Raw genomic sequence first — 15,047 nt, forward strand, 5'->3', positions numbered from 1 at the left:
TACCCATGGCGCTACACAAAGATGGAAAGACGGAGAGAGAGATTTTTTTCTTTTCACCAGATGATGCCCTGGATGTTTATCTTCAAGTTTATAATAATAATAAAAAAAAAAATTCATTTTTCCACTACTCCCGTAAGGAAACTTACGCATGGCCCTACACAAAGACGGAGAGAGAGATGTTTTCTTTTCACCAGATGATGCCCTGGATGTTTATCTTCAAGTTTACAATAAACAAAAACTAAAAAAAAAAAAAAAAACTTTACTTCCTTCGTTTTTTGTGCACCACAGGGTGGGACAAAAAAAAAGAAAAGGTAATTGCACATGCCACAGGTTAAGAACCCTTCAATACAACAACATATTATCTTATTGTACTGTTGCCATTATCCACATTCTATTGAGTTTATAAGAGCACCACAGTATTTATGGGGCTAATGAAGACTATATTTAACTCCTTAAGCTCAAACAGACTCCTCTAAGCTAAAAAAAAACAATCTGAAGACAGGAAAAATTAAAAAAAGAATCAAGACTAATGAGATATAAAAGTAAGCAAACTCTGAATTTCTTACTCATACTGTATTCTATTTGTCTATACTGTACATAATATATATGGGCAAAACAAGCTGAAAACCTCCACAGTATCAATAAAAATGATCCAATCACCATAAATATATTGTACTTTAAGCAACTACTGTATATACTTACTCCTGATCTATCTATCTATCTATTGCCAGACGCCTCAATCCCGTTTGGGGTGGCCACAAACAAATCGCCTCCAAGTCGCCCTGTCCCCCGCCATTTCACCACCCTGCTCCCAACTCACACCCCCCTCTCTCATATACCTCTCCACCCCATCCCTCCATCTCATCCTCGGTCTCCCCCTCCCTCTTCCACCCTCCACCTCACTCACATACACTCTCTTCGTCAGTCTTTCACCCTCCATCCTCTCCACATGGCCAAACCACCTCAGTGTGTTCCTCACAACGCTCCCTATCACATCCACATCAACACCACAACGCTCCTTTATATCCTCATTCGTCAGCCTGTCTCTCCACGTGACTCCACAAGCTCCTCTTAAATAACTCATTTCCACTGCTCTCACTCTTGACTTGTGTCCTTCCAACAACGTCCAAGCTTCACTTCCGTACGTTAGAGTTGGTATCACAATACTGTCATGTAGTAACTTTTTTACTTCCATGCTCACTTCCCTGTTTCTTATCACTGCTTTCAAGGAACCAGCAACCTTTCTTCCCTGCTGTACCCTTTCAAGCACTTCACCCTCCAAACCTCCATCCTTACTCATCACACTACCCAAATACTTAAACGTACTCACATTTTCCAATTCCTCACCATCCAACCTCGCTATACATTCACTGACTTCACCTCTCTCAAAGACCATCACTTTACTCTTCCCTACATTCACCTTTAGGTTCCGTTTCTTACACACTCTCTCAAACTCATCCACCAAGCCTTGCAGCTCCCCTTCATCTTCACTCAACAACACAGTAATCCCCTTAAATCTAGGTACAGTAATGTCTATAAAGGCTCCAAATGCTTGAATACGTTGGCCTTGGTCACCTAATGGCTGCTCTCCATGCTGCTCAATCTCTGAAAGCCTCTCTATTCTGTCCCTCATCCCCGAGGTCACACTCCATGACCCTATCCCAGGTCTTTTATGGTCTGCCCCTTGCAACCCCACCCCTGGGAAATCACACCTTTCACCTTCCACACCCAACTGCCACCCTCCAGCCTCAACATGCCCAGACCATCTCAATCCATCCCTCCTCATCATACTATAACACCAACACATTCCAGTCCCATCTTTCCTTCCAACTCTCTAATTGCTTTCCCAGTCCCCCTACTCCCCCTCAGGCCCCCTATTCAAGAATGCACTACACATCCATGTAATCATTGTCATTTCTGTACGTTTGAGCCTATGGATATCTACTTCCTTTACTGCCCAAGTATCACTAACATACAGCACTACACTCCTAACAGGCAACATTTGACCTGACTTATTACATTATTGCATATTAATGGAGAACTTGCTAACTGACTGAATTTCATGAGATTCACTGCTCACTATCCAATAACATACTTCCATAACATTTTAATTGCAGATGGAATACAGTACTGGTACTCTCATGCTTGTTCTCCTGGTGGTTACGTTGGAGTAAATGTACTTTTCAAACTTATGATATGTGACAGTCCCATATCAGACATGCCCATGCCCTTCAACTCCATACTCAAGGGTTAACTACGAATCACCTCCACTACGGTAAGTTAGAATGCTTCACACAGTTTTTATTACTATCAGAATACATTTTATTCACATCTCTAGTACACTTCCACGGATAGCTAATGCTGTTCTTCAGTTTGGTAAATCACTTACCAACTTACCATACTACAAGCTGGTTGTCTTTCTTTTATATTTCATCAACACAATGACTTAATTTCATCATCATCACTGTCATCAACTTTTTTCTTACTTAAGAATTGGGTGAAGTAAATTCAGAAAATAAGAAGAAATAAGGAAGAAGGGAGATGTAACAATGGCATGCCTGGCGAAATGAGCAAAACATTCATACATAGATCACTCAAGCAGTTATCAATCCTAGCTACGAAGCTGTTGAATGGACAGAGTATTTGAAACCTTGTGGGCAACTGGCACCAACTGATTCAGGTGCTTGTCCATCCTTTAATGAGAAGCAGATAAAATGAGCACTTATGGCAATGCTTGCTGGGAGGTAACTGTGGTACCTTGGATGATGCAGTTGCCTTGCACCCTGGAATACTGGCAGAATAAACCACCACATGCTCAAAGACCTAAGTTACAGAGATATGCATCATGGCTAAGTACCTCATTGTGTCCACCTCCACTTTCAGCTTTCTTATCTTAGTGATTTATTTTGAATTTTTGGCCCAGAATTCTCTCATCTTTTGCTTATGTCTCTTCTGTGGTAACTGACAGCTTAAATCATTTATAACAGACCAGTGATTTGCTGTATGCAGAAATAAAAGGAAAAGGAACACTCACAAGGGAGCCTCATTAGCCAATGAAAATACAGGAATGCCTCATTATAAGCTCAGGGATGCTCAAAAACACAACTCAGTGAATACTGTAATTTTAGGGAAATTTGCATACAGACTTTATAGGTTGCAATGAAACTTTAAAGTTCCTCTAGTGAATAACTACCAAAAAATACATGTAAGTAAATGAAGAAACAAATAAATAAAATAAAAAGGGCATTACAATGAAGATTTACTGTACTGTGGAAACATTTGTTGGTGGTCAGTAAATAATACTAGGCTACAGTGTATTTCCTAAGTTCTACAACTTTATCCAAAATGGTTAGATAGTCTGAGATCAACTTACTTTTACTAGAAGTCTTCACACTCATGGTATCTCCTCCAACAAAATTATCAGTGAGAAGATTTGACTGCCTTGCTCTTCTTTCAAATTGTTTATTTATATTTCTAAGCTTTTTATTCAACCTTGTTTCTTTTCTTCTGGATACTACATCCCATGGCTTCGTTTTCCTTGACTCTGCAAAAAAAAAAAAATAATTAATTAATTAATTAATTGCAGCTGCACAGATGAGCTGCATGACAGTATTAGAACCCAATGTATTACCCATACTCTATCTGGGTGTTGTTGCTGAGACCCCAGGCTTGACCAGAAAACATATGTGGGCTGTGTGTATGGAAGTACAACTGTCACATACAACATTAAGTACCAGCACTAATGATGATGCAGTATTTAAGTCATGCACTTCCATCTTGCTGAAGGACTAAGGCAATACCCATTTAGAAAACTTTTGTTGAATTGTGTTGCACTTCACAACCCAACGACCACTGGACTGTACAGGACTGAATACTTGAACTATGGCTAATAGTGTGTGCTCTACCCATTAGACGTCAATGGCCAACAAAAAGGAGATATGATTAACCCTTTCATTCTGTGAATGTATTTGTTTTATATTACTCTTTCTGTCACTACATGACTATAATCAGGATGGAGTAAACAGGTCAATGATGGCTATATCAACCCCCTACATATCTAACCTCTCCAGTTGGAAAATCTCCTGAACTGGAGATTGCAAGAATAAATTATAAATTAATCAAGATGAAGGAAATAATAGGCAGGAGACAGAGCTTAGCTAGGGCCAAAAATGGATATATGTATAGTAAACCCTCAATATAATGAACTAATTGGGAGAAGGGGTGGGTCGCTATATCCGAAAGTTTGCTATATACAAGGGGTCGGTATTTCCGAGGGATTCCTGAACTCAGTTCGCTATATAAGGGCGAGTCATTCAGTCCCACATGCTCAAACATAATCTAAAGTAAATCTATGACATTCTACAAGGAGAATTCAATGGTTTATGAAGTTGTAAATGTAAATACAATAATGCATGAAGTTGTACATAGAAATACAATACAGGTAACTCGCACGGAACACGAGGGTTTCGTTCCTACTGTGCCGTGTTAGGTGCGAAATCGCGTATATTTAAACTACTCCGTATTTTGCTCCCTAGACCCCCCAAATGTGTTGTTTTGCTGTTATCTGTCACTAGAAAGCACTTTAAGTGGTTAGAAGGTTTATTTAATGTTATAACTCACAAATAGTGTACTCCTGAGCAAAACTTCAACACACAAATACTGTACGTAAACACAAGGAAACATTCCGCCGCCGATCATAGGTAATAAATTAGGTTAACTGGTACCAGTGCTTTAACTTACAAGTACATACCAGAACAGTACATATTTAACTTAGAAATGCAGTACTGTGATATCGAATGATTTCAGTACATAATCTGTTAGGAATGGCTGGAAAAAAAAAAAAAGTTATGAATACATTTTCACCTTTTTGATATATGTTTATGGTAGTTTCGAGTTATTTTTTATGTTATCGTTGTGCCCATGCTTGGAAAAGGGAGCGAAAGAGTTGAATTTTCAGTCCTAAATGAGAAAACTGCACGTCCTCCAAGGCTAGACTCTGCCACGGGAGAATAAAGTGGAGGGTCAGTCCGATTAGCAATAAGGAAGTTGTGTCACAACTTCCAGCTCCCACACCACGAGAATGACTAAAAATAGAATCGTAATGCAGTTTCAGAACTAACAATAAGTCTAATTATTACGAATACAGATACAAAGCAGAAATAAATACGTTTACAGACAGGGAAAACGTATTTCTTCCGTCATAACATGTTCATCTTTCTCAATCATTTTACGTTCATCTTTATCATTTTACCTTGTTATTTTCGCAATATATATTGCTGTCTCGTAAACAGGGTGGTTGTTTGTGTTTTGCAAGGGAGGAAAAAGGTTGTATTTTCTGTCTGGGTCGAGATAATGGGTGTAACTATGTGTGGTTAGGCATGGCCACGAGCGAAAAAATCGTACATCCACTCATCACGATAGCCGGTGATGAACTGACAGATGATACATGAGATGATGAAGTCAAGGTCATGTCCCAGATTTTCGTTCACTTCCCGAAAGTTTTCACAGTTTTCTACAAGTTGCAAACCATTACAGCAAACCTGAGCAAATAGGTAAAGATACCAAGACAAAAATGTATTTTTCTCTTATTATAAGTCTTTAACGAACAAACAAAAAAAAAGGCAATATTCCGACGCCGATCATGGGTAATCATATAAATCAGGTTAACTGGTTACAAGGCTTTATTTAATGCTTTAATTGCTTACAAGTACATACCAGAACAGTAAATATTTAACTTACAAATACAGTACTGTAGAAGAGCAGTACAGTAAGAGTTTAACGAACAAACAAAAAAGGCAATATTCCGACGCCGATCATGGGTAATCATATAATTCGGGTTATCTGGTTACAAGGCTTTATTTAATGCTTTAACTTTATTTAAGTGCTTACAAGTACAGTACATACGAGAACAGTAAATATTTAACTTACAAATACTGAACAGCACTGTGGAAAAAACGAACAAATAAAAAAGGCAATATTCTGACGCCTATCAGGTAAACTGGTTATAAGACTTTATTTCTTGCTTTAACGTTATTTAATAGTACTTTAAGTTGCACATAAACTTACCAGAACAGTACAGTACTGTAAATATTTAACTTACAAATACTGTGCTACTGTACTCGGGAATGTCTCACTCGCTGAATAATTTCCCGCCTAGATCGTCACGTAATCAAAACAAACCGCGCGCTGCGGTGACGTTCGAGGATTTGATCTTTCAAAGGCCTCTCCTGCGTTAATTTGTAGTTTTCATAATGGTTTTTTAATCTTACGTTGTCTTATATGTATCCCAGCCCTTACCGTGTATAATTGCGAGCGCGTTCCGTGAGATCGTGTTCCGTGCGAGTTACCTGTACTTATAATAAGAATACAGTCACTACTCGTTATACGATGGGGTTACGTCAGGCCATACCTTAACCCCTAAAACGCGGCTGTGTACGGCCGATCCCCCCGCTGTGGCGGGGTTGTAGCGGGGTCTGAGTACCTGTGGGAAAATATTTGCCAAAAATCATAGATTAACCCTAGAGCATTAAAATTTTTATGGCATATAGTACTTACATTCAGCTTTCTCCTGAGCCACATGTTGAGCCTTCGTTGACTACCCAAGGACTTGTGGAGACTTGCAAAGTTGGGTAACCAAATCTTCACTTTCACACCTCCAGCAACCCGGTTTCCCCTCTACCACAGCCTCATTCTGTCACAGTAAACTTTATACTACAACGTAAAGGTAGTTAGGAATCCGTATTTGTACAATAAGCACTGAAAATAAGGCTAAAATCAACGGAGCGTACGGCCGACATGCACTGTGGCGGCGGTCTTCCCATCACTCAACAAACATTTCCATTTTCACAGCTAAAAACATGTATACTACATTATTTTCAATCATATTACTTCCCAAAAGATCACCACGGCGCGCTTTTTATTCTGCCTTACGTCCGCCACTTTATTCTCGTTCCTGTCGGCCGCTTGCACTGACTGGGAAGAGCTAGAACTCGCCATAATCTCACTTTGAAAGCCTGCAGTAAACTGACGCTAAACAGAGGCAAACCGTGAGAAAAAAAGCTAGTGTTACAACTGGGGAAACAAGCGTTTCCTAGTAGCATAAACTGCTTGTGAGAGGAGATCGCAGATTTACAGTTCTGAGCGCTCAGAGCGCTGCCATGTATCACAGCCAGGCTGGCCGGGCCGTGGTGGGGGGGGGACGGGGGGAAAACGCGATATTTGGCAACAATTGAGGTCAGTAGTACAAAGGTAAAGTATGCTAGTCGTAGCTAGAGGGTGGTGGTACTGATAGACAATACCAGCTGGAGCCTGCTTGCCCGCGGTTATTCAAAATTTACTAAAATCGCAAACGCGACGACCCGCCGTTCTGCCCTTATGGCCGAGCGTCGCAAACGCAACGATCCGCGTTTTAGGGGTTAACGTATAACAAGTTTATCGTTAACCCCTAAAGTACGCAATTCGCTCAGCAGGTCTGTCCCTCCAACCGCAAAACAGGGTCGATTTTTTTACTTTCACCAAGGTAAAAATTTTTCTTCCATATTTCAAGAGACTGAATTTACACACCTGAAAATGTATGTTTCAGCCAGACTGACCAAATAGTTATTGCACAATTGCCCATCAAAGATGCAAAAAAGGTTACCGATCCCCCATGGGTGAAAATAGACAATGTACAGAAAATGCATTATTTACGGTAAATAATTATACATACATAACTAATGTCAATGTGAAGTTGGCAGGACAAGCTGTCAGTGTGACATACGCCCATAGCAACAAAACAAGCCAGGCGAAAAGTGGAGGAGGAGTGTGTATGGCTGGAGGGGGGAGAAGGATGGAGGGATAGGGGAGGGGGGAGAAGGATGGAGGGATAGGGGAGAAGGGATAGGGGAGGAGGAAGGGGAGAAGGGTTGCTATGCACACACACCGCTGTAAGGGGTATGTTGGGGTATGGTTGGTTGGGAGAGGACAATGTGGAGATGACGAAGTGGGGCTGAGGGAGGTAAAGTGATGGTGGTGGTGGGGGGTTCCTTCTGCCCCACCTTAGGGGGCCAATCATGCCATACCATCCCAGACACTCTAGCTCTCATTGGTCTGATCCCATATACATCACCAAAGGAGTGAGGTTACCCTCCCCTAGCTTTTTGTGTGTCTTTAGTGATTGTGCGGGATAGGCTGGCCTGTTAAAATACACAAAAGTACGATCGCGCGGCATTGGTCTTGAGGGGTTAATCAGGAGATTGAAATACATCATGAAAGGGGGGTTACATCAACTCAACTTCCCAAAGTCACCAACCCAAGACTGAAACAAAAATGAAGGCCCACCTTAATCACTTCCTGTGTCGGTCCAAGTTGTCTCCTAGACCAAAACAAACACTATCACACCAATACAGGCAGTGTTACTCACGTACAGTAAATCGTCGCAAGAACACAACAGTCACACTTGCATAACGTTGGCCTGGTGCCACAGGATGTACAGGCCTACTGTAGCAAGATGCTTGGCTGAGAGGTGACAATAGCAGGGGGGAACACGTGAACAAGTGGAAAAGACGGCTTTGAAAGGGTGGTGGGAACGCAACTGAACCAAAACAATGCTCTGCATGCTGGGGCCACCATCTTGCCTGAGACAAGCGACGGTTGCCTTACGTGTGCCTGGCACTTCGTATGAAATTTTCCAAGAGCAATATTGTTATAGTGGGAAATTCATCATAAATCGGATTTTGGGGTGGAACTTTTCTGTAATTGTTGTAGCGAATTATCGTGTACCGGATCAACGTATAATGAGTAGTAACTGTACAGTATAATGTAGTACTGTTACAGTACACTTACTGTGCCAGGAAGGGATGCTGCTGAAGTACACTTACTGTGCCAGGAAGGGATGCTGTTGAAGTACACTTACTGTGCCAGGAAGTGATGTTGTTGTCACTATGGGCTGATTTCCAAACTTCCCCCTCATTTAGAGACCTTTGTTCGCAAAATCCAGGGGGAGTTCGTTCGTGATTTGGCTGTTCATTTTATCCGAAATTCACAATACCAGGGTTCGTTATATCAAGGGTTTACTGTGTGTGTGTGTGTGTGTGTGTGTGTGTGTGTAAAAATATATATATATATATACAGTGCTCGTCAGAAGTATGGAGCGCCCTGCGTCCCTCCTGAGAAACAAACCTTTCAACATTGAAAAAACATATAAATAATACATTTTATTTACCTTTAGTGCTTCGTAGGGTAGCCTTTACGTTTCTTCACGGACCTGAGACGTCTTGGAAGTGAAAGGGCGAGGCTCCTGAGGTGCTGGAGCGGTATTTTGTCCCAGGAGTCACGAATGGCGGCTTCCAGCTTAGGCAGAGAGCTCACGTCCTTCCCTTGGAGACTCTTCTTTATGAGGTACCAGAGGTTTTCAATCGGGTTGAGGTCTGGGCTATTTCCTGGCCAGTCTGTCATGAATGATACCTCACAGTCACGAAGCCAATTGGTGACCGATTTGGCCTTGTGAGCAGGTGCACCGTCCTGCTGAAACACTCGTGCACCTGTTAGCTCGAAGGAGTCTGGTAAATGATCACACAGAAGCTCCAGGTAAACATCCTGATTCACTCTGAGGTTCTTGGGAAGTACAACAAGCTTCCCCAAACCCTTCCCTGAGAAACAACCCCATACCATGAGTGAATCAGGATGTTTAACTGTGCTTTCTACATACCGTGGGTCAAGTGGGTCACTACCTTTGCGTGCTCCTCTGTTACAGGTAACACTAAAAGTTGCCTCATCAGACCACAACACTGACAACCATTGCTCCTCACCCCAGTTTAGATATTTATTAGCAAAGGCAAGCCTACGAATTCTCTGGCTGCTAGAGAGAAGAGGCTTTTTCACAGGCCTGTGACTTGTGTAACCAAGCTCATGCACCCTACGAGACACTGTTCTCACTGACACCTCACCAAACACTTCTGGGTTGCTCTCCTTAATTTTCCTTGCACTCACACGAGGATTAAACTCCACTGCACGTTTTAAAACATTAACAGACCTTGGGGAAGTTTTCCTAGGCCTACCAGACCTCGGTTTCTTTGTGGGAACTTCACCACTGTTTTCCTCCCGAAACCGCGCACACCAACGACGCACTGTCGATCGTGCCACACCAACCAATTCACTAATTTCCTTTGTCTGGTGGCCTGCCTCCTTTAGAGCAATGATCTGGGATATGATTTCACTCGATAGTTCACGGGTAGGTGCCATAACAAAGTTTTAAAGGCCAAAACACTGCGGGACACTCGGTAAAAAATGGCGCAATTTGAGAGGGACACTCGGCGGAGTTCCTCTCTCTCAGGCAGCCCGTGGGCGACTGAGGCGGGAACTAACCAGCGTGTCGGAAGGCCTCAGGCTACCGTGACGTCATGCTCGGAGCTCAAACTTGTGGCTCAATTCTTACCCCCAAAAATGGGTGATTCTTTTTGGGCCATAAGTACTGCGCGCCCGGTGGACAACGCTGAATACTTCTGACGAGTACTGTATATATATACTGTATATATATATATATATATATATATATATATATATATATATATATATAAGTAATCCCTCTAATATCCGAACGCCCAATATCCAAACATCCCCACTGACCGGACATAATCGTCCCAGGATCCAATATTCCCAAAATGGCCAAAAACCGCAAAAAAAATCGAAAAAAAATCTGACTTTTTTCCCACCCGTAATTTGAAATTCCCGAGTGGCGCCGAACAGCTGTTACACCATGGTCCCTTCACCCCTTCCTTCCTCCCCTGTCAGGGTTGCCATTTGGTATTTTTCATTACCAAGTGTGGGCCAATTTGGTAATGAATCAGAATAATGCATTACCAAATGGATTTTTCACATGTATGAGGATACACAGGATGGAGATGGTGGATTGTTTGCTCCCTCTGATTAATTTGGTAGCCTATATAGAGTGATAATAATCAACATGCTGTTAATTATAAGAAGAGTGATTACATGTATTTCCACTTGTGTATATAATTAGTGAAGAATAGATGCTAGCTTTACGAATTTGGTAATGAAAATTAAAAATGGTAATGAAAATTGAGGAGTTTGGTAATGTGGCCGTTGCGATCTGGCAACACTGTTACCCCGCCATCATCAACAGTCACAGCCTAACTCCGATCGAGAGCAGATGCTTATAGCAGTGCAAGCCACAGGTGCTTGTTTTTTGTGAATGAACAGTGAATAAACTGAAATACCTCGCCACTAGAACACACGGGAATTTAGTGTGTTGTGCAGTGTTAAGAAATTAGAATTTAGAGTGCAGAGGATTAACTGTGGGCTGCAAACTGGTGGTTCAAACCAGTCCAGGAGCCAGGGACTTGTAAGTACCCAGAATGTTTAATATTGTATAAACTCACCTCTAAAACCTCATTTTATGGTTCTTTTGCATTTATTTCCTTCTTTTATGTCCCTTATTGGTGTGATTTGGGTCTTAAATAGGTGCAATGCATGTCCAGAGGGAGTTGTATAGGTGTTTTTCTGAGTTAGGGTCCATAAGTACAAGTCCAGGAGGCTGGGGCCCAATATCCGGACAGGATCACTATCCGGACATGCCTTTGGCTCTATTACATCGGATATTGGAGGAATTACTGTATATATATATATATATATATATATATACAGTAACCCCTCCAATATCCGGATCAATAGAGCCATCGGTAGGTTCGGATATTGGTTTCGTCCGGATATTGGGCCCCAGCTTATGGACTTGTACTTACGGACCCTAACTCAGAGAAACACCTATACAACTCCCTCCGGACATGCATAGCACCTATTTAACACCCAAATCACACCAATAAGGCACATAAATGACTGAAATAAATGCAATAGAAACATAAAATGTGGGTTTAGAAGTATGTTCATACATTAATAAACATTCTGGTACTTATGGACTCTAACCGAACCTAACTGAACTCTGAAAAACACATTCCTACTGCACATGCATGAGGTAAGTTTAGTATGGAAAGAAGTACAGTATGACACTTTCTGGTAAGTATAGTATGGGAAAAAATACAATATGAAACATTCTGGTAAATATAGTATGGAAAATAGTACAACATGAAACATTCTGGCTACTTACAGCAAGTCCCTGGCCACCTCGATGAATAACCGCCTCCTCTCGGACTCTGACAGTAAGAACGATTTCCTGAAGCACTTGCACTACACTCTTCCTGAAGTCTTGCACTGAACTTAGTCACTAACACACAGAAGTCCGCTCTTTTCACAGTGTTCACTTTAGTCCAAATAACGTTCCAGTTTAATTTAAGTGTTGCACATTAACTTTTCCCCAGTTTTTATAATTTTCCAAAGCCAAAACAAAGAAGGTTAGTTACGTTAAATTTCTTTTCTACTTAGTCTTTTCTCCCAACTTGAAAACCTTAACACAACACACCGTTTTTTTCACTGCACAACACTCAAAATTCCCGTGTGGTCTAGTGGAGAAGTTCTTGCTGTTTATTCACTGTCAGAGCCCGAGAGTATCACTGGCAGGCGTCCAAGGGGTGCATCGGTGAGTCGTGGTGATGGCGTACCGACTACAGAAGACTCTGAAGACAGCCGCAAACTCACGTCGAGCAGTGACTCCACTGTAGCTGATGTGCTGGGCTGTGGCTCGGAGCATGAGGGCCTGTCTTGGGGAGGCAACGGAGTGGAACCAGGGCTTGGCACAGCGGGGGTCACGGGCCTGAAAAAACTGTCAATCGTTGACTGACGCAAGGACCGATGATTCTGGCGATTGATGATGCGCTGCCTGAAAGCACGCACTTCCTCCACGAGTCCCAAGGGCCCCATCTCCCTGTCGCAGTCCGGGTGTTCCAGGTAGTCTAGGACGAACTCTAGATGTTCCCGGAGTGCGCTCAGCTTGGGGATGGCTGGAGTAGTGTCCTGCTGAGCGGAGTCTGCATCATCATCACCTTCGTCGTCGGAATCTTCAAGTTCGGGACTGACACCAGCAACCGAAGACGCGATCTCGATATCAGACAACGTCTGATACCCAGGATCGCCCTCGTCGTTGTCCAACCACTCACGAACATCGTCCACATCAACATCGTTGCCGTGCATACGTAGCCGTGCATGGAAGTCATCCACGTCAAACCCTAGGAAATCGTACTCCACATCTGTTCCGAGAAGCAGACGAGACCAACCATTTTCAAGAGTTTTCACAGGGACTTCCTTCCATGCACTAGCCCAGTTGTACAGCGCAGACTTGATGTTGTAGCGGCGAAGGTTTTCCAAAGTCCGCTTGCCTCGAGTGTCACGTCCTTCCCTGCGCTCGTCCTCGTCCTCGAGAACAACCATCACCTCGTCCAGGAACTTCCGATGGTACAGGCGCTTTGTTGCCACGATCACTCCTTGGTCCATTGGCTGAATGAGAGCAGTCGTATTAGGTGGCAGAAACATGCACCTAATACGGCCATTTTCAGCAACCAAGTCCTTGTCGCACGGGTGGGCAGGTGCATTGTTGAGCAGGAGAGCCTTTACCTGGTCGCGAGGAATTCCCAGTGTCTTCGTCTGGTAATGTATGACCTCCTTGACGAAGTGATGGTGAAACCAGTCTTTGAAAATCACAGCTGTGAACCATGCTTTCAAAGAATGGTACCATACGACAGGAAGGACATCCATCACCCCACGAAGGCACCGAGGCTGCTTTGCACGGCCAACAATAATGGGCTTAAGCCGGTGCATGCCGTTAGCATTGGCACAACACAAAGCAGATATCCGTTCCTTAGAAAGCTTGCGGCCAGGTACACGCTTCTCCGTCTCATCGGCCAGAGTGTTCGTTGGCACCGAGCGATAGAATAGGCCAGTTTCGTCAGCGTTATAGACTTGACCGAGAGTGAGGCCCTCCCTGTCGATCGAGCCTTTCACCTTGTGCCGAAACTCGTCCACTCCATCCTCGTTAGTGTCCAATGCTTCGCCATGTGCTTTACGGTTAGTAAGGCCATGTCGTAACTTGAACGCGAAGAGCCAACCCTCGGATGCCTTGAAGTCAAGGGCGTCGTGAAGCCTTGCAAACTTCTCAGCAGCAGCCTTCAGCTCCGTTCCACGTACCATCACACCAGCTGCACGTTGCTGTCGATACCAAATCAACGTGGAGCGGTCGATCTCTGCATACTTGGGGGTAAACATAACCTTCCTCTCCACGTTGCGTTTGCTTCTCGACGAGAAGTCAGCCGTGTACTGCATGGGCTTGTCTCGGGAACGCTTGATATCGAACAAAGTCGACCGGGCCAGGTTGAACTCGCGGAGAATGCGTGAGGAAGACCAACCCGCATCAACCTTCTCCAATATCTCCCGTTTCTTCTCCAGAGTCAACACCACTCTCTTCCTTTTCTCAGGAGGAGGGGCCATCATCACACACACTAAGAGTAGGGCAGAGAGCAGCAGGAGGCCTTGCAGCAAGTACAGCACCACCACAAAAGCGAGCACGTGAGCAGCCATGGCGAACAGCGTAAGTCTTGTCGTGGTGAGAGACAGGCGGGAAGTGGGGAGGATGCAGCGGCGCTCTATCGGACGTCGGAGGAATGACGAACCAAAACAATGCTCTCACGCGGCGCGCGCGGCAAGTTCAAATTACGGACGGCAAAAAATCGATTCTTTTTCCAATTTTTTTGGATTTTCGGACCATTTTGGGAATGTTTGATCCCAAGACGATAAGGTCCGGGTAGTGGGGATGTTCGGTTATTGGGCGTCCGGATATTAGAGTGATTACTGTATATATATATATATATATATATATATATATATATATATATATATATATTCATTCATTCATTGCCAGATACCATGTATCTCAGATGGGGTGGCCAAGGGCTTAGAGTTAATTGTTTTACAGGGAGGGGCACTAATCCTCCACCAACCCCACTTGACACATAGGGAGAATATAAAATGCATTTAACTTTAGGCAAAGACTTAACAGCCTGTTGCTTAAGGCCCAGCAGTCCTCCACATACACCACCACAAGTGTCAACTTTAGCATTAACACCCACTGTCCAAAATGATTACTGTACATGCTAGGGCTGTCCCAT

The 15,047-nt window shown here is 43.2% G+C and overlaps 1 protein-coding gene across 3 annotated transcripts in view; it reads right to left on the minus strand.

Moving 5' to 3' along the window:
* The window catches only part of Surf6 (Surfeit locus protein 6), a 76,646-nt gene that overhangs the window by 16,206 nt on the left and 45,393 nt on the right, over positions 1-15,047 (minus strand). For all 3 annotated transcript variants that reach the window (XM_080268031.1, XM_080268030.1, XM_080268033.1), the window contains exon 6: positions 3,374-3,544. In XM_080268031.1, the coding sequence (XP_080124157.1) occupies positions 3,374-3,544 (171 nt within the window). The remainder of the gene's footprint in view (positions 1-3,373; positions 3,545-15,047) is intronic.

The sequence above is a fragment of the Coenobita brevimanus genome, chromosome 26 (genome assembly GCF_032717465.1).
Source record: "Coenobita brevimanus isolate Jiangsu-jjx chromosome 26, ASM3271746v2, whole genome shotgun sequence".
In the NCBI taxonomy this organism is placed as follows: domain Eukaryota; kingdom Metazoa; phylum Arthropoda; class Malacostraca; order Decapoda; family Coenobitidae; genus Coenobita; species Coenobita brevimanus.